The sequence below is a fragment of the Camelina sativa genome, chromosome 2, assembly GCF_030686135.1.
Source record: "Camelina sativa cultivar CO46 ecotype springtype chromosome 2, ASM3068613v1".
NCBI classification, from domain to species: domain Eukaryota; kingdom Viridiplantae; phylum Streptophyta; class Magnoliopsida; order Brassicales; family Brassicaceae; genus Camelina; species Camelina sativa.
Window position 1 is genome coordinate 31,678,945 of NC_141881.1, and position 18,088 is coordinate 31,697,032.

Here is an 18,088-nt window from a genome sequence, read left to right on the forward strand (position 1 = left end):
GGTTTGGGTTGGTTAATTAAGTAGTATGGGATGCTTAATTATATATTGTTTTTAATTATTAAAAAAAAAAAGGGGTCGGGTTGTTTCAGTAACATAGATACAATTGAAGAGTAAACAGTGATTAATCACCCTTGGTGACGAAGAAGATAGGAGACTCGGTCTTACAGATACAACATATAGGATCCCTAAGGACGAAACGGAGTCGAACGACACATGTAGAGCAAACCTCTCGGTGACCACAAGATCGATAAGCTAATGATACTTTCATCAGTTGGAAATCTCAAAATTTTTTGATAAAGGTAAAGCTCATTTAAAATTCTAGAAAACAAAACTGACTAAATTACTAAAATTCTAATTTTGAGGTACAGAACGTATAATATGGAAAACAGAATAGAGAAGTATCATCTCTGATCTTGAGTTCAGCGGTTAATCTTAGAGGCACAATATAGCTACTATCTAAGCTTAACTTTAAGACCAAACAACCTATTATTGCTTCAAACTTACAATAACTTTTAAAACAACCAAAAATAAACTCACTTAGCGTAGTGCATCATTTCAATTTTTCTGCTGGTTTTCCAAGACCATTGAAAAGATTTTTCTCCATTAACAACACAAATACCGCAAGTTCCGGTTGATAACGACTCATCTTCATGATGGTGAACCTGACAAAAAAAACATATGTCATCTTAATTTATTGTTATTACGAAATTTTACTATAACCGATAACTTTATACTATCCTCATAGAGAAACCAACCACCTGCTGTACATGGACTCAAATAATAATAAAAAACACCAGAGAATCAACTTACATTGACACCAGCTGTTGTACATCCTTCTTCATTGCCTCTTTGTATTTATCATTTCCAATGGATCCCATGTAACCGGTTGCCCCAGGAATTTGAAGCATCCACTACAGCCACCAGCAAGTAAAAAGAGAACCTCAACTTAGCATATATAAGACGTTCAGTGGAGAAATGCATATATCAACCCAAATTTAAAAATTTTAAATTACAATTTTTTATGTTTGCATAAGAAGAGAGAGAGAGAGAGAAACGTACCTTCATACGACCAAGGATTCTAACAACAATGTCAACACCTCTCTTTAATTGAACTCTTGACCTGTTGTATAGCTATCACCTCCAAATCAACATATCCGAAACTGAGTTCTTAAAACGCATGCTTTTCCTATTCAAAGGAACAAAGCATCAAATATAGTGAGAATGTGGGGGAATATCTTAAGTGATTATGATGATAACTATTCATTCGATCAATCTTTCCAAGACTAACGAACTTAAAGAAATTCACATCACTAACTGAATTTCATCATCAACAGATCCAATACTCACCATTGATTCCAAACTTCATCAAAAACATTAGTAGAAGACCCGCTTTTTGTTTGGGATAAAGTTTTTGACCTACCTCTTCCTGTTCCTAAACATCATAAATAAAACTTTCATATCTTCTTTTAAGTTAAACAAATGAATTTTACGAACAAAACGTTTACAAACACTAAGCCAATAAGATTACACTTACCACAGTATGAGGATCAGATCCGTAAGCTATCTTTAAGCATAAGTGACAGAGCCGCACCTTTGCTTATGGTTCCTAATATGTTTAAACATAAGTATCTAAGCAGAACGGAGAGTGTTTACAAATTTATATGCAGAAGATACAGACTTATAACTCACCTGTTGTGCCAATCATGTCGTCCACCATTACACTCTCTTGCAGCAAAACGTTTAGTCTTGATTTTCCCAAGCTCCAGATCAAAATAGCAAGAAATCTCCTGTATCATCATCATAAAAAAACTACATCCAATGAACAAACGACAATATCACAAATCATACTCATCCTAATCGTTTCAAAATCAAACATACTATCCTTTCAAATTGAGAGAGAATCAAGCTCAAAAGATCTAGTTTCGCCCAAACAATGACTTGAAATCAAAATAGATCTTACATATCTATTAGTGGACGTACAATAGAATAAGAAGCAATTAGGGAGAAAAAAAGAAAGAGAGAGTGTCGATATCTTTACGTACTGCTTTGCTGCCTTTGCTTTCTCCTTGGTGAAGCTCAATCCCAGAACATCATCGTCCACTCTTCTGCTAAAAGAGAGAGAGGCGACAGAGAAAAAGAAATTTTGGGTTAGGGTTTTGTTTCTTATTTTAATATTGACAGAGTAATGGACGACTAAGATTAAAAAGATCTCAAAATATACGGTCAGGATTTTAAAAAAATTAGGCAATGAACGACTGAGATTATAACATAAAACCGGGTTAGATTACCGGGTTATTTCGACCCGCGTGTTTATCCGTTTAGAGGGGATGTGAAATTTCGTCGTTACCCTTTAAAAAATCGAATATTTGGTTATAACTCCAATGGCATACCCTTATAATTTCTTACAAAACGAAGGTTTAGTCCATAAACTGTGTTTCAAAATAATAGTAGAGATTATTTCTTTGACTATTTATTTGGTTAATGGTCAACCAAGTAAAACCCCCTACAAGGGCAAGTGTTTAGCGTAGCTTACTCTTCATGCTAACCTCTCCATTTAATATCACAAATCAGTAGGAATATCTTTTCAGGTTGGTATAAATTTATTAAAAGCAAAATACTGTATACGTTTTAATACTAATGTTCCTAGTCAGTACATGTAACAAATATCCCATACAACAACTGCATATGAGGTACATAAAGTGGGCATACATGAGTAGCTTTTAATTAATGAATAAAAAGTCTTAACAAATCTTGTATTTATACCAATCCTTAAAGATCAACTAATGTATCCATCTAATCCAATATACAGCTACAATTAGTTACCAACTCCAACCTCTTTCTCAAATGTCCACAAAGTCTACTCTATATATGAAATCCTTTGCATCACACACAATCACCAATTACAAGAAACCGAGTTGATTAAACACAAGGAGTCATCGAAAGAAAAAAAATATCCCAAAAAATGGCTAGGTCATTAAACATCTTTATTGCAGCTCTCTCTCTCATTGCATTATCTCCTCTTTGTTTGTGTTCCAAAGCATATGGAACTGGCGGCTATCTCTTTCCGCAGTTCTACGACCACTCGTGTCCTAAAGCCCAAGAGATTGTTCAGTCCATTGTGGCTAAAGCATTCGCACAGGATCCTCGCATGCCTGCCTCCTTGCTCAGGCTCCATTTCCATGATTGTTTCGTCAAGGTCTGAAGCTTAGCAAACTTTCATAAGGTTTAACACCATACGATAAAATTTTAAATAACTTTTAACATATTTTTCTCGTTATGTTTGGCACTGCAGGGATGTGATGCTTCGATACTATTGGACAGCAGTGGAACCATAATCAGCGAGAAACGATCAAACCCTAACCGTGACTCAGCTCGTGGTTTCGAACTCATCGAGGAAATCAAACAAGCCTTAGAACAAGAGTGTCCTGAAACAGTTTCTTGCGCTGATATCTTGGCTCTAGCCGCTAGAGACTCAACTGCCATTGTAAGTCATCACAATTCACCACACACAAAATTATATGAGCGTTATCATCAAATTGGAAAAATGAACAAATATATATATATACACAGACGGGTGGACCAAGCTGGGAAGTACCTCTAGGAAGAAGAGACGCGAGAGGAGCAAGCTTGAGTGGTTCCAACAATGACATTCCTGCTCCAAACAACACTTTTCAAACCATCCTCACTAAGTTCAAGCGTCAAGGACTCGATCTCGTCGATCTTGTCTCCCTCTCCGGTAATATATCTATCCATCCATCTTAATTAACCAATGTTAATTAAAAAGCTTGCTTATAAATAAATCCCATAACATGTTTGATTCGCAGGAAGTCACACCATAGGAAACTCGAGGTGCACGAGTTTCCGGCAGAGGTTATACAACCAGTCCGGTAACGGGAAGCCTGATCTGACCCTAAGCCAATACTATGCAACCCTGTTGCGCAAACGATGTCCGAGATCCGGGGGTGACCAGAACCTCTTCTTCCTCGACTTGGTGACACCGTTCAAGTTCGACAACCACTACTTCAAGAACTTGATCATGTACAAAGGTCTATTGAGTTCGGATGAGATTCTGTTCACAAAGAACAGAGAGTCGAAGGAGCTTGTGATGCTATACGCTGAGAATCAAGAGGCCTTCTTCGAGCAGTTTGCTAAATCGATGGTGAAGATGGGAAATATCTCACCGTTGACTGGCGTGAAGGGAGAGATCCGACGCATCTGCCGGAGGGTTAACCATGCTTATTAATCAAATCTATCTTTATATATCAATATATCATGAACAACGCTTCAGTTTCATGCATTTGTTTGGCATGGACGTATACGTATCATTGAGTTTTATATTTCTTTTGGCTTTATATGTTTGAGTGTGTATTGTACATTTTACTAAAATCTGATATTGTTTCGGAACTATGATCTATATACTATTTTAGCGTTTTTGCAATATTTTCAGACTTTAATTTCCAACTAACATATCGTATTTGGGACAAAAAGTTAAAAAATGTATATTATGAAAGATGGCCAACTCATTCAGTGACATATCAACAGTGGAAAGAGTGTCACATGTCTATTCTCATTAAAAGCAAAGAGACCTAAACTAAAAGGAATATAAAACATTTTTCATGTCTTTTAGTCTTTTTTTATATCACAAAAATAATTTTAATATTTACTTTAGAAAAGCTTATAACATGTCCCAAGAAAGTAGATGCATTACCAAAAGACAAAAAAAGCATCAGAATTGAATCATAGAGTCACTTCTTTCTCTTGGCGTAAACCATGAATTTGTGGACATGTGGTTTATAAGTTACAATTTTGTCAATAGTTTGAAGAGTTGCAGCAGCGATAAAGATATTTGTTAATACTGTGGAGAAATTCATGAAAATTTGTCCTTAAAAAAATATATTATATATATAAAAAATTATATGTGAAGAAGATGGAGTTTTGTTCACTATCAAATGGAAGATAATTGAAGAAAACAGTAGAATGTTAATTTAGAAAAATACATAGACAAAGAGGAAGGGGGTTTTCATATTTTAACATTTAGAAGTTGTCAAAAAGAAAATTCAATGAAATTCTTATTAAAAAAAACTATAGAGTTATATTCAAGAAATTGAAGAGATAACATGAAAGGAAGATGTATATCTTAATTAAAGAGTTAGTCAAGCTGCAATCTTGATAAAAGAAAATGTTAGTATTTCATAGTATATAATTGAGAAGCTTAATTATAAATAAATCTAAATACTTAAGTTTTTTTTAATGAATGTAAAATTTATTCAACCAAAAAACTCTTTATTACAAAATATGCATCCTTAGATTAAGCTTTCATTTAGAATATTTTTTTAGAAGTTTTAGACAAGAATTATAGAATGTTTAAGCTCTCATAACAAAATTGTACATGCCTGTATATAATAATGCAATTACAAAAGGAGAAAAAAATATTTGGAATATTAAAAAAAATCAACATCAAAATTATATTTTTCACAATTAAAAAAACAAAGATAAACTCTACATAAAAAAGCAAAATTGTGTAAAAAACAGTAAACTATAAGTACGCGCATAGCGCGAATATTCATTTAGATTTTATTAAAAGACTATGCTAAACGTTTCTAAATAGTAAAAATATCCATTTCTTCAAAACCTTGGGGATTATCTTTTCTTATTATTATTATTATTATTATTATTATTATTATTATTATTATTATTATTATTATTATTATTATTATTATTATTATTATTATTATTATTATTATTATTATTATTATTATTATTATTATTATTATTACTAGCATGAGTGACTGTCAAGATGATTATGAAGACTACTATATGAGTCGGCTGTACTCCATTATTCCAAAATATATTACTAACTATATACTGATATACTGATATATATTTTTCTAATATTTTAATATTTTACTTATATTTTATTTATATTTTGCTTATGTTTTACTTATTTTTATTATATTGTTTGCTTTTTAAAAAATTAATATTAATAATATTTTTGTCAATATTTTTTTCAGTTTTACAACCTTTTTTGGTTCAGAAACTCATCAACAAAAACTTCTTCGTCTCCTCTTCTGTCGTTACCAGAATATTTCCAATCCAATTGACTCTCTTAGTCCCGTCGGAACCCGGTCCATAGTTTTGGTATTCTCCCAATGTTACTATCAGAGGAGGAGGATCCGTTAAGTTGTTCCAAGCCAGCCAACTCAACTCGGTATGCATGACAATGACTCTAGCGTAGCTCTTCCATGGACGTCCTAGATATACTCTGAAATTACCGTCGTATGGTATGATTTTACTATGTGTGATGGAGAAACCGGTGTTGCTTTCTCGATCAATGGCGGCTTGTGCTGTGACAGTTACCACCTGTCCCAAAAGTGGCTGTTGTAGCATAGTGCTGCAGTTCTGGAACACCGCTGTCGGTCGTTTTGAAATTACCATCATCGTAAATTTTCACCTTGTCTCGAGACAAGATGACGTTCTCCATATATACTCCCTCTTTGACGTATACAACTACATGTGTAGTTGTTGTCTTAGGAAACTCAGCAACCGCTTCCCTGATCATTACGTAGTCCCTCGAGCCGTCCGCAACCACCGTAAAATCGGCTTAGGCGAACAGCTAATCGTTGAATTACGACACTGAGTTAGGAGGAAGAAGAAGATTGGACAAACATTTATTGGATGCTTAGTTAAAAGTTATTAAATGAAAAGTCATAATAAATAGAAGCAACATTATAATTTTTTTTGTATGTATTATAAGTATAAGATATTTTATAAAAATTATAGTAAAGAGTAACAAGTATTATAACATTTATTTTTATTTTTATTATTATTATTAATAAACAAATATTATGATGAAGTGAATTTAAGTGAAAGTATCAAACAAAAGATTATAATAAGTAAATGCAACATTTTGATAAAAATAAATTTCATCTTGAGTAAAAGTTTATAACCAAAAATTAGAAAAAAAAATACACAACTTCTAAAAATCAAATATTGAATAGTTAAATTTTAAAAAACATATTTACAAAGATTTAAGATAAATAAACACAACTGTAAGTTACATAATTAAAGTTGATTAAATATTTTTTTTTTTTTTTTGACAACGATTAAATATTAATATTACTATAATCATTTCTAAAATATTTAGTTACATTATAAAATAATGTTGGATATTAGATATTAAAGTTCATATTATTTAGATTCAGCATGAAACAAAAACTTTGTGTCAGCAAACAATATTTTACTAATTAGTTATCTAATAAGAGACAAATATATATATATATATAGTTGAAAAGCCATAAATATTTAGATAAATATAATTATTGGAACGAAAATTTGTAAATAAGATATGGTGAAAAGACACAACTCTACACTGAATAGATGCAACCGTATGATTTTTTTTACGGTAAAAAATACAACTTTACAATAAATAAATGCAACTCTATGATTTTTAAAAAATAAATATTAAAATTTATTTTATGAAAATGTAAAAAAAAATCGCAATTCTTATTGGTATTTATTCAGATTGTTATCATTATACACATTAAAAATTATTATTATTAAAAAATAAAGATGATCATGATGGAATGTAAATTTTCAAGTACTGGGGTCGTTTTAGAAATAACTGAGAATATAGGGCGGGAAGTTAAGAGGTTAGAAGTAGTTAAAAAGTATTGGGCCTGGGATCTTCTGATATGGGTTTTAAGCTTCCGATTAAGAAAACGGTGCCGTTGGAACACATCTTGAACGGGAAACTCGGAGTCGGAGATCGTACCGGACGGAGGACGGCGACTCTTTCATCAACTGCCGTTTCGATTCTTTTACCCTCGATTAGCTCTGTAAGCGCAATTGCAATTACGCCGGATTGCATCTCACGATTCGTTGATGTGGGCGTCATGGCAGTGGGAAAACGCCACCGCCGGCGCAGTAGCTGGATTCGCCACCGTAGCTGCTGTGCACCCTCTTGATGTCGTTCGTACGAGATTCCAAGGTCTGGTTTTTTTTTCACCCAAAACTCGATTTGTTTTTAACTCATCGATTCGTTTAAAGTTGCTTACTTTGATTGACAACAGTCAATGACGGTAGAGGGTCAAGTCTCCCGACGTACAAGAACACTGCTCACGCTGTATTTACCATTGCCCGTCTCGAGGTTTGCAAGTAGAATCTCTCTTACCCTTTTAGTAATGTAGTTGATCCATTAGAGGAATTCTAGTTTATGGGGTTTGTGCATTCTCCACTTTGCAGAATCCAGTGACAATTCTGGTGTGTGTGTGTTTCTGTGAGCTATCACCTTTTTATAGCTCATTTTGTTTGAATCTTACGTAGGGTTTGAGAGGACTTTATGCAGGCTTCTTCCCTGCTGTTATCGGTTCTACTGTTTCATGGGGCTTATACTTCTTTTTGTGAGTGTTTACATTTTTCTTGCTTCATGATTTCTGATCAAACAAACAGAGCTGTGATTCAGCTTTGAAATATGTACAAAGGCTTTTCCTTTTTTTTGTGTCTCACTTAATGTTTTAGATCTTAAGGTCGTTGTTGATTTTGATCTCCTCAACAAATTTCTGTTAAGTTGTTTACTAGCATTAGATCTTTGTTTAAATGTTCTGAAACAAATACATGATCTCTCTGTAGTTATGGAAGAGCCAAGCAGAGATATGCTAAAGGCAGGGAGGATGAGAAACTCAGCCCTGGTCTTCACCTTGCTTCTGCTGCTGAAGCAGGGGCCTTGGTGAGTATATCAGACACCATAAATATCTCATTATTCTCCTATGTTTTTTTCTATCTCTGTCTCAAGCTTAGGATGCTCTCAGGTCTGTTTATGCACAAATCCGATTTGGCTTGTTAAAACAAGATTACAGCTTCAGACACCTCTTCATCAAACCCAATCATACTCCGGCCTATTAGGTTTTTGTGCTATGCTGGAAAAATTCAAATGTTCTTTATTTCTGGTTATTTTATTCTAAAAATGTTGCTTTTGTGAACTTCAGATGCCTTTAAAACCATAGTGAAAGAGGAAGGACCCAGGGCGCTCTACAAGGGTGTTTTCCCTGGTCTGGTACTGGTAAGTAACTGTCCTGATCTTTCTCTCTTGTCATGTTCATTATGAAACTACCACAAGATCCACTGATTTGGAACTGTCAAAGATGGGGTATTAGTTACCAAAAAGGTATTACCGATTGAATGATTTGCCATTCCGGTTTTATCAGGTTTCTCATGGTGCTATTCAGTTCACAGCATATGAGGAACTTCGTAAAATCATTGTGGATTGGAAAGAAAAGAGAAGAAAGTCGGAATCCGCTGACAGTTCATTGGTACAGAGTTCCTCTTCTTCATAGCCTACAACATTCCAGCTATTCAGTTATATAGGAACATTAATCTTGATCCCACACCCATTTCAGCATCACAAATAATACTAATGCTAACACGCCTTACTTTCATTCTTTCTTTAGAACTCAGGAGATTATGCTGCACTTGGTGGCTCCTCCAAAGTCGCTGCAGTTCTTCTTACATATCCATTTCAGGTTATTCGAGCACGATTGCAGGTACCTGTTAATCTTATTATTAGCTCAAATCTAATTTCCTAGAACTTCCGAACATCTACATACATATATGATCTTGTGCAATACATAAACATTCCTCTTTTACTTGTTCAGCAACGACCTAGTACTAACGGAATTCCAAGATATATAGACAGCTTACATGTCATCAGAGAAACCGCGAGGTTAGGGGGCATATTCTTGGAGTCTCGATTATGTCTTTTTAAAAAATATGATGTTTTGGTTCGTGTCACACTACTGACTAACACTTGGGGGTTGATGCAGATTCGAAGGTCTCAGAGGTTTCTATAGGGGACTAACTGCTAATCTGTTGAAAAATGTTCCTGCTTCATCCATTACATTCATCGTCTATGAAAACGTTCTGAAATTTCTAAAAAAGCCTTCAACAACAAAAGATTAGATCTTTCTCTTCCGGTCTTCACTATGATTTCTTAGACTCAACAAAACAGTTGTTGTCACACGCCCAATCCCATGAATTATTCTTTGATATACATACTACACTGTTGCATTTTGAGTTGCCGCCTTCATGGTTCTGAGTTCTGACGAGCTAGAAACAAACCGATTCAAAATGGGATCTGAATTGAAGAGATTGGTCCACCTTCTACAAGGTTATGGGCTTATAGTTTCCCTCGCTATTGGGCCTAATAATTCATATAAGTGGCCCATATCCATCAAACATTCTAGTCCACCTTCTACAAGGTTATGGGCCTATAGTCTCCCTCGCTATTAGGCCTTATAATTCATATAAGTGGCTCCTCATTCGGGAAAAAAACAGGAAAAACGGCTTTTTCATACCCCGACAATAGCCCTGTGTTGAATTCATACATTTAACTATTGATCTGGCCTAAACATACATTATGTTTATGAATATTTGAATTCCGTACCCCAACTTTGAAATCAATAACCCAAGTATAATTGTTGTGCCATAACATACAAAAACGTGTTTATCGACTAACTCTGTTAAGCTTCTGTTTAACCGTTTTGACGTGGATTCCACGTGTGCGCAGCGATCCAAACGACGTCGTTTTGGCTAAACAGAGAAACTAAAATTTTGACCAAAAAGACGTCGTTTTTTATTTCTCTCACAAAATCTCTCTTCCTCTCTCCCGAAACTCTCTCTCGCAGGTAGGAACCCTAGAATTTGGGCATTTTTAATTTTTGAGTCTGATCTGAAGTAGTTTAGGCAGCCCAAAATAGGTGTTTAGGCAGCTCTTTCAAATCGACTCGAAATTGAAAACGCCCAAATTTTAGGGTTCCTCTGCCGTGAGAAAGTTTCGGGATAGAGGAAGAGAGATTTTGTGAGAGAAATTGACCAAAACGACGTCGTTTTGGTCGAAATTTTAGTTTCTTTGTTTAGCCAAAACGACGTCGTTTGAATCGCTGCGCACACGTGGAATCCACGTCAGAACGGTTAAACGGAAGCTTAACAGAGTTAGTCGATAAACGCATTTTTGTATGTTATGGCACAACAATTATACTTGGAGTATTGATTTCGAAGTTGGGGTACGGAATTCAAATATTTATAAACATAATGTATGTTTAGGCCAGATCAATAGTCAAATGTATGAATTCAACACAGGGCTATTGTCGGGGTATGAAAAAGCCGTTTTTCCGAAAAAAACATGTCGATTGTCGACTATTTAGAGTGCAATTTTACGTTCTGTATCCAAAAACCGATATATTATAGACTTCAATGATAATTAAAGCTAGTAAATAAAATTATGATTTCAATACTCTCGTAAATTTTGTGGGGGACAGTATAGAAAGATTATTACGCTGTGAATATTGTCTAAATGATATTGTTTCAAAAACTTTCTGTTATCCAATAGTTTACTCAGCAGATGTGATTAATTGGATTAATGTATGCCATAACAGGGATGAGAAGATTTTGACATTAATGAAACCATTTCCTTTAGTCGAAAACACTTTCCATGTAAGCAATTATCGAGATGACATTAAATACAAAAAGTTTCAAAACAAAATCTATATAAACGTACGAGACGTTTATCATTTTGCAATACATCTTTCCTCAGTGTTTTGAGCTTTCCTCAAGGTCCAAAAGATGTTTTCAGAAATGTTTTCATCAAATAATCGTTCTTCTACTCCAATGGTTCGTTTTTTTTTTCAGTTTTTACCAACTATATTTTCATGTCTCTATCTGTTAATTTATATCGACTAGATGTGACATTTCAATCGTTTCTTTTTTTTTTGACAGACTTGTGGGTTTAAGGTGGACACGAAATCCCCTTCGTGGCACAAGAGCATGACAAAGGTCTTAAAAAAGATCAAAGGTGTGTTATCCTAATATATGACGTAGAATTATTAAATCGTAGGTTTCTTAATCTAATTGAATTGTTTTTTTTTTTTTTGTTATCATTAATTAATTAAGGAGGGAACTTTTCGTTAGACACAGACGAAGGCATGGCCTACGTTTCGGGTAGAGGAGATCCAAAGGAACTCCTAAAAGTAGTGGGTTCGATGAACGGCAACGCTGCTGAAATGACGTTTGTGAAAACCGGTGGATATCATCATTATGATCATCATCATCATCATCATCATCAGTATCCCAATAATCCTCAGTATCCCAATCCTCATGACAACTCCAACTTCTGTTACGGCCAGCCAGTGCCACAACCTTACAACAGTTACTGGCCGTGTGGTGCAAATGATTACTCTCAGCAGCATCGGCCATATTATCCTCAGTCACCGGCAATGCAACCTCACCCTCATCAATATCCATATCCAGGATATAGTAATCATTACGGTTATTATTAGGATTTTTATTAATTATTTACGCCGAGATCTAGCAAAACCTGCTTTTTAGGGTTTATTGCTTGTATCCGACGAAACACTTTCTGTTTTTTTTTTGTTGTTTGTTAGTTGGATATAGATGTTCTCTCTCTGCTATTTTTTTTGATTAGCAGAAGAGACGAAAATTTTCAGCTATTGTCATTTTTTTTGTAAGAAGCCGGAGATATCATTCTATGGCTCTTCTGAACCATTTTTTTTTAGTAATGAATGGGAACAGATTTGGATGTTAAAACTATTCGCAGTTTACAGTATTTAATTTAGTCATAAACTAAATATTTTTATCATGGTTTAATTTCTGTTTCGCCAAGATCCCCCTTAATGTTTTGGTGGCAGAGACATGATCTCACATTCCTATTCTACAATTACCATTAATATTATGTTTCCCCCAAAATCACCGCATTAAGTAGCTTTGTCTACTGTCATCTTCAGAGAAAAATAAAAATTAAAAGGTGTTGGACCAAAATACAAATGCATTATTCGTGTAGTAGATCCATTGGTAATGATGTAATATCATGGAAAAAGATGCCAGCTTGGTTAAACAAAGAAAGCAAATGTAACAGCTCCCCATGAGAAAGCTTCGATGGTCTCTTCTCTTCAAAACCATTTGTTCTCAGAAGTCCAACTACCCTTTCCTTGAAAATACTTGCATCTGTATCCAAACACAACACACTATCTCTCCCATCTTCATCTTCATCATCTTCAACATCAGTGTCAAACTCAACTTTCGAACCATTCCTCGCTGCAGACAAACTCAGCAACTCCATGACCTTCTTCTTCTGCCTAAACATGGAACCAAGCGTCTTATTCTTCTTCCCAAAACACGTGCGAGTGAACGCCAGCCATTCTTGGACATTAACATCAGGTTTTACCTCCTTTGGTGTGATCATAACTACAGATGAATCAACTTTAGGTGGTGGAACAAACTCTCTCTTACTCACATCCATCACGAATTTAACATCAGCTACTAACTTAACGTTAACCGCCAATCTGTTGAAATCTGAATCTCCTGGATTCGCCAAGAGCCTGCGAGAGAATTCCTTCTGAAGCAAGAGTGTGGCGCTACGAAACGTATTGGAGCCGTAAACAAGCTTCGCCACAAGAGGAGATGATATGTTGTAAGGAATGTTCGCAACCACGAGATCAAACTTAGGGAACTCTGTCTTCAGAACATCTTTTTCAATAATCTATTAAAAAAAAGAGGTTTATTAGTTAATATGTCTTCTCTTGGGCATTTCATCGAACACATTGTGTGCGCTTAAAAAAACTAATCACGTTCTCTAAACCAATCTTAGTAGCAACATTAAAGGCAAATCAAAGGAATTGTACCGTAAGTTTATCAGCAAAGCCATGGTCGGAGACCCTTTTCCGGAGAATCTCCACCATACGTTTATCTAACTCAACGGCGACGACATTCTGGGAAGCTTCAAGGAGCTTCATGGTGAGATTCCCAGTACCAGGTCCGATCTCCAAGACTGTATCGGTCGGCCTGATATCGGAGCTACGGACGATGGCGTCGAGGATTCTGGTGTTGGTAAGGAGGTGTTGGCCTTTGCTCTTGCACAGAAACAAACCGTCATGTTCCTTCTTTGACTTCTCGCTACCTTCGTACTCTCTTCTCCGGCGATCGTGATCGGGTTTGGTACGAATCTGCGAGTGCGAATCTCGTCGGAGAACCAAAGAAGATAAGTAGGAACGAGTCGGATTGAGTTTGCCGAGCGTCTGGTTCTTCAATCGAAGAATCATCAGTCACTTTGGCTCGGAATCGGAAACGCTTGGCGCGATTCCTTGACGTGGCGTTTAAAAGGGCCTTCCTTGGCCCAGTTCCTTTCTTTTAGCCCAGATGTTTCACTCACCGAAGCCCAATTATTCCTCCACCAAACGCTTTTATCCTTTTAAAGTTTAAAACGTCCATGCTTAATCAGCCTATACATACATCCATAGATTTGATGATTGTAAAATCAAAAGATGAAGAAAAAGAACAAAAGATGATGGTTATAGAATTTTGGGCCACGCTAGTGGACTACGTACTCAAATGCGAACGTGAAAGCGAGGAGTGTTCTAATTATTTAGATGAAAACATAATAAAGTATGAAAATTCTCTACTAGATTGATTTATTCAAAAAGAAAAGATGAAGAAAAAAAAGGAGTTAAAAGGCCAAAAAAGCATGGACGTTTACCAAGTTACTATTCTGGTCGGTGTGATTGCTCTCTCTCTCTCTCTTTCTCCCCCTCTTTCTACATGATCGGACGGTATATATGCTACTACATGATCGGACGGTATATATATGTCTCTTCCTTCCAAACTTTATTGTGATAACAAACATATCTATTACTAATCTTTCAGTTGATTTTTTTTTTTCATTATCATCTGTGTCAACACTATCTACTTTACAAAAGCCATAATGGCTGCCTGTTTTTTATTGGTTTTTAGATTTTGGTTTTTAGTTTTTTGATTTTGGATTTTGATTTTTTGAGTTTTTGATTTTTGGTGTAGATCTTAGTATTTGTAAAATCTGGTAACTTGATTAGTTTTTGGTTTTTATATATAATAATTATTTTTAAAATAGTAAAATAAATATTATAAAATAAAAAATACAATAATGTAGAAAAAGTATGAAATGTAGATCTTTTATAGTAAAAAAGTATATAAGAAAAATTAGTTTAATAATAACAAATATGCAAGTCTTTAGGAAATATCCTTAGAATAATAGGTTTTAATTTGTTCATTGCACAAAAAAAAAAGAAGGTTTCGTTTGTTTTGGAATTTAATAAGTAATTAAAATAAATAAATATATATTAGGAAAAAGAAAAAGAAAAATCACGCTGAAAACCCAAAAAATGTGGTTTCTAGATTTTGTGAAGGAATTGCTAAAATCCTCTAAAAACTGGTTTTCCTAAATTTTAGGAAATCTATTTTTTCATAATCGTGAATGGCTCCAAAAATAGATTTTTCAGAATCTAAAGCCAAAAACCACTCTAAAATCAGGTGCCATTCAAAGCCAAAATATCACTTCAGTCACACTCTACTTTTCTTCTTAATTAATTTCCTACAATAATCATATCTAATTGGTTGGCAAAAAAAAGGAAAAAAAAAAATCATATCTAATTGTTTGATTTATACTATTTTCTATAGAAAAAAAATATTGTATCATAAATACTGTCACTATTCGATTCATTTTATTTTGGGATTTATGTTTCCACGCTTGATTTTTAAACGGGTGAAAAATAAAACGTACGTTAGAAGAAGATGTTGTAAATATGAAAGCTAGCCTTAGGCCGTTAGGGTTTGCAACTTCGCAGTTAATTAAAAAGGAATGCAATATAGTGAAATTAAGAAAATTAGGCGTGAAAAATCAGTGGTCCTATTTTTTTCAGCAGCCTCTATTAACTTTGATCCCACGTTGCCACCCGGCGGTCGTTTCTAGTGTGGGGACTTTTTCTAACTCGAGCCACGACTCGATGGATCAACTTTATAGTTTTGCCATTTTTCAACAGCAAAACTGTTTTGGTGGAGTTTTGTGAGGTTGTTATCTAATCACCGTTTGGGTTAGCGATATTTTGGATTAAACTGGAGTACCGAGAGTAGAGTGGGATTATATAAGTAAATTTGTTACATCCAATAAACTATCAGTTGATACATCAGTTTAGAAAGAGAATACGCGTCTGCATGTGCATGAGCTGGCTCTTGAGCATGACATTTGGAGGAACCATGACTCCACTTCCTCGGGACCCACCATGAACCAAATCTCATACTATTATTACTTAAGACTTTAAGAGATTTCTTCTTTTTTCACTGATGAAATCATTTTAGTAATGAGATATATATATATATATATAGATATATATATATATAACACATATATGTTAAAGAGACATCTGAAGGTGAAATGGGTTCCATATATGTGGAACACAAATTATTAAATCTGATGCTTAATTAGGACAAATATATAATAATAATATATGTACGTTATATCATATACGTTACGCCTGAAACTTGCAGCTTCTGATGAAGCAACACTGTGGTGAAGGGCAGTCTTTGTTTATTATTTTTGTGAATTTGATACAGAATACACATAACAGAAACAACAATTGATCAGAAGAGAATGTAAAGATACACTTAGCTCAGTTATTGGCTTTTCTGCCTTTGAAACAAAAGAAACATAACCAATCAAATATTTTCTGTCCTTCTTTTTCAATTGCAAAGCCGGAAAAAACCAAACCAGTGCGTACCCTTTTTGTGGTAAACACTCTTTCGTTCTGCCTATGTAAGAGAGTATATATATATTAAGAAGGTCACCTTTTTCTTTTCTTTTTTTCTGGTATATGTAATATACAAGTGATATTAAGAAGCCAACAAACACTATGCTCCAAACACACTTTTCTTTATTCTCGAGTTTATAAAGTTCTTTCCATATTTCCTTCTTTTATACATCTTACAGCTCCGGTTCAAGTAGAATGGTAGATGACTAGTTGTGTTTGAAGTGCAGATAAATGGCAGAAAAAAAAGTAGTGGAAAATTCCACGAACTTATTGCTAGGACATTAATTAAGCGGATATATAAGGTTACACAGACTAAAAAAATGTTAGGAACTTTAATGAAAATTTGTTTAACTTAAGAGATTCAAACTTCAAAGCTTAAAGAAAGGAACACAGTGCTCGAGAAGAGACTTTTTTTTTTTTTTTTTTTTTTTTTTTTTTTAGCAAATTCTCGAGAAGAGACTTTAAGTAAACCTTTTCTTTTGGGGGAAAACTCTTCTATTTGTTGTTTTATACTAATTTCAAGATTCACATTCCAGAATCAAAGAAAACTAATACTACTAGTAGTGGAGTAGTTTTTTTGGCTAATGATAAGTCTTTCATTATGCGAGTTTGTTGCTATTTGCATTGATAATCGATATTACCTATATATTTGGAATTTATGGATTTGTAGTTTAGTTACATACAAGAATAAAATCCGAGAGAACGATCACTTTCCCTTTTGCCCACTGATCCATATCTTTAATTTCTCGGTCGTAAATGATTGCATCTACTCATCAAATTCAATCTCATTTTCATTCACTCAAAACACATTACAATTGCATACATAAATAATTAATATTGTTTGATGGGTGTTCGGGCACTAATATATTTCAGAGTATGTTTGTATACACATATAATTAAACGACACAAATAATGATTGCATCTACTCATCAAATTCAATCTCATTTTCATTCACTCAAAACACATTACAATTGCATACATAAATAATTAATATTGTTTGATGGGTGTTCGGGCACTAATATATTTCAGAGTATGTTTGTATACACATATAATTAAACGACACAAATAATGATTGCATCTACTCATCAAATTCAATCTCATTTTCATTCACTCAAAACACATTATAATTGCATACATAAATAATTAATATTGTTTGATGGGTGTTCGGGCACTAATATATTTCAGAGTATGTTTGTATACACATATAATTAAACGACACAAATAATGGAGAACGTAACAGGTGTCCATAATCAGATTTTGTATTATAATAAGAGCAAATACTAGTACTAGTATAATGGAGTAGTAATTTGGTTCCTTGGAAAGATGGATAAGCATCTGTTTTCCAGCTGCAACCTTTATGCGTACTTAAGTCACAGGTACACTACTACACTATATATGATATATCATATATCCAACGAAAACATGATTTAATATTAAAAAGAAAATAGCATCGAATCTAACTA

At 34.2% G+C, this 18,088-nt stretch overlaps 5 protein-coding genes and 2 long non-coding RNA genes across 10 annotated transcripts; 3 read left to right on the plus strand and 4 right to left on the minus strand.

Annotated features, from left to right (window-relative positions):
- Nucleotides 1-316: 316 nt before the first annotated feature.
- LOC104745898 (uncharacterized) lies at nt 317-2,170 on the minus strand. Of its 3 annotated transcripts, none has more exons than XR_002036176.2 (7): nt 2,043-2,170; nt 1,690-1,787; nt 1,535-1,606; nt 1,348-1,432; nt 1,060-1,186; nt 811-911; nt 317-662 (listed from the first exon to the last, which is right to left on the minus strand). It is a non-coding gene; the product is annotated as an uncharacterized LOC104745898 (long non-coding RNA). The 3 variants fall into 3 exon arrangements; XR_015585106.1 differs by having other exon boundaries at nt 1,348-1,426; nt 2,043-2,165; XR_760791.3 differs by having other exon boundaries at nt 1,690-1,809; nt 2,043-2,138.
- A 516-nt stretch (nt 2,171-2,686) lies between these two features.
- On the minus strand, nt 2,687-3,736 carry LOC147949392 (uncharacterized). Its single transcript, XR_015585108.1, has 2 exons — nt 3,596-3,736; nt 2,687-3,476 (listed from the first exon to the last, which is right to left on the minus strand). It is a non-coding gene; the product is annotated as an uncharacterized LOC147949392 (long non-coding RNA).
- LOC104745884 (peroxidase 72-like) lies at nt 2,963-4,440 on the plus strand. Its single transcript, XM_087493015.1, has 4 exons — nt 2,963-3,196; nt 3,293-3,484; nt 3,571-3,736; nt 3,825-4,440. Exons 1-4 carry the CDS (start codon nt 2,963-2,965, stop codon nt 4,241-4,243), a joined length of 1,011 nt encoding a protein of 336 aa, XP_087349141.1. The 3' UTR covers nt 4,244-4,440.
- A 1,590-nt stretch (nt 4,441-6,030) lies between these two features.
- On the minus strand, nt 6,031-6,435 carry LOC109127166 (pectinesterase 3-like). Its single transcript, XM_019231522.1, has one exon. The coding sequence runs from the start codon at nt 6,433-6,435 to the stop codon at nt 6,031-6,033; it is 405 nt and encodes a 134-aa protein (XP_019087067.1).
- A 1,253-nt stretch (nt 6,436-7,688) lies between these two features.
- LOC104745914 (folate transporter 1, chloroplastic) lies at nt 7,689-10,068 on the plus strand. Of its 2 annotated transcripts, XM_010467296.3 has the most exons (10): nt 7,689-7,987; nt 8,070-8,146; nt 8,323-8,399; nt 8,629-8,725; nt 8,808-8,901; nt 8,985-9,058; nt 9,204-9,308; nt 9,447-9,539; nt 9,651-9,718; nt 9,819-10,068. In XM_010467296.3, the coding sequence occupies exons 1-10, from the start codon at nt 7,882-7,884 to the stop codon at nt 9,952-9,954; spliced, it is 927 nt and encodes a 308-aa protein (XP_010465598.2). In that variant the 5' UTR covers nt 7,689-7,881; the 3' UTR covers nt 9,955-10,068. The 2 variants fall into 2 exon arrangements, with proteins under 2 accessions (XP_010465598.2, XP_010465604.2); XM_010467302.2 differs by lacking the exon at nt 8,323-8,399 and having other exon boundaries at nt 7,693-7,987.
- A 1,560-nt stretch (nt 10,069-11,628) lies between these two features.
- On the plus strand, nt 11,629-12,329 carry LOC104757678 (uncharacterized). The gene is made up of 4 exons (XM_087478645.1): nt 11,629-11,664; nt 11,770-11,845; nt 11,944-12,115; nt 12,200-12,329. Exons 1-4 carry the CDS (start codon nt 11,629-11,631, stop codon nt 12,327-12,329), a joined length of 414 nt encoding a protein of 137 aa, XP_087334771.1.
- A 460-nt stretch (nt 12,330-12,789) lies between these two features.
- Nucleotides 12,790-14,216, minus strand: LOC104745936 (ribosomal RNA small subunit methyltransferase, mitochondrial). The gene is made up of 2 exons (XM_010467320.3): nt 13,692-14,216; nt 12,790-13,549 (listed from the first exon to the last, which is right to left on the minus strand). Exons 1-2 carry the CDS (start codon nt 14,106-14,108, stop codon nt 12,839-12,841), a joined length of 1,128 nt encoding a protein of 375 aa, XP_010465622.1. The 5' UTR covers nt 14,109-14,216; the 3' UTR covers nt 12,790-12,838.
- Nucleotides 14,217-18,088: the final 3,872 nt, after the last annotated feature.

Coding starts and splice junctions, on each gene's coding strand:
- LOC104745914 (XM_010467296.3), top strand. CDS start 7,882: ATGTGGGCGTCATGGCAGTGGGAAAACGCCACCGCCGGCGCAGTAGCT. Junction 8,902..8,984: donor ATCATACTCCGGCCTATTAG/GTTTTTGTGCTA, acceptor TGTGAACTTCAG/ATGCCTTTAAAACCATAGTG. Junction 9,540..9,650: donor TTATTCGAGCACGATTGCAG/GTACCTGTTAAT, acceptor TTACTTGTTCAG/CAACGACCTAGTACTAACGG.
- LOC104745884 (XM_087493015.1), top strand. CDS start 2,963: ATGGCTAGGTCATTAAACATCTTTATTGCAGCTCTCTCTCTCATTGCA. Junction 3,485..3,570: donor CTAGAGACTCAACTGCCATT/GTAAGTCATCAC, acceptor ATATATACACAG/ACGGGTGGACCAAGCTGGGA. Junction 3,737..3,824: donor CGATCTTGTCTCCCTCTCCG/GTAATATATCTA, acceptor TTTGATTCGCAG/GAAGTCACACCATAGGAAAC.
- LOC109127166 (XM_019231522.1), bottom strand. CDS start 6,435: ATGGTAATTTCAAAACGACCGACAGCGGTGTTCCAGAACTGCAGCACT.
- LOC104757678 (XM_087478645.1), top strand. CDS start 11,629: ATGTTTTCATCAAATAATCGTTCTTCTACTCCAATG. Junction 11,846..11,943: donor GGTCTTAAAAAAGATCAAAG/GTGTGTTATCCT, acceptor TAATTAATTAAG/GAGGGAACTTTTCGTTAGAC. Junction 12,116..12,199: donor CATCATCATCATCATCATCA/GTATCCCAATAA, acceptor ACCTTACAACAG/TTACTGGCCGTGTGGTGCAA.
- LOC104745936 (XM_010467320.3), bottom strand. CDS start 14,108: ATGATTCTTCGATTGAAGAACCAGACGCTCGGCAAACTCAATCCGACT. Junction 13,550..13,691: donor GCTTTGCTGATAAACTTACG/GTACAATTCCTT, acceptor TTTTTTTAATAG/ATTATTGAAAAAGATGTTCT.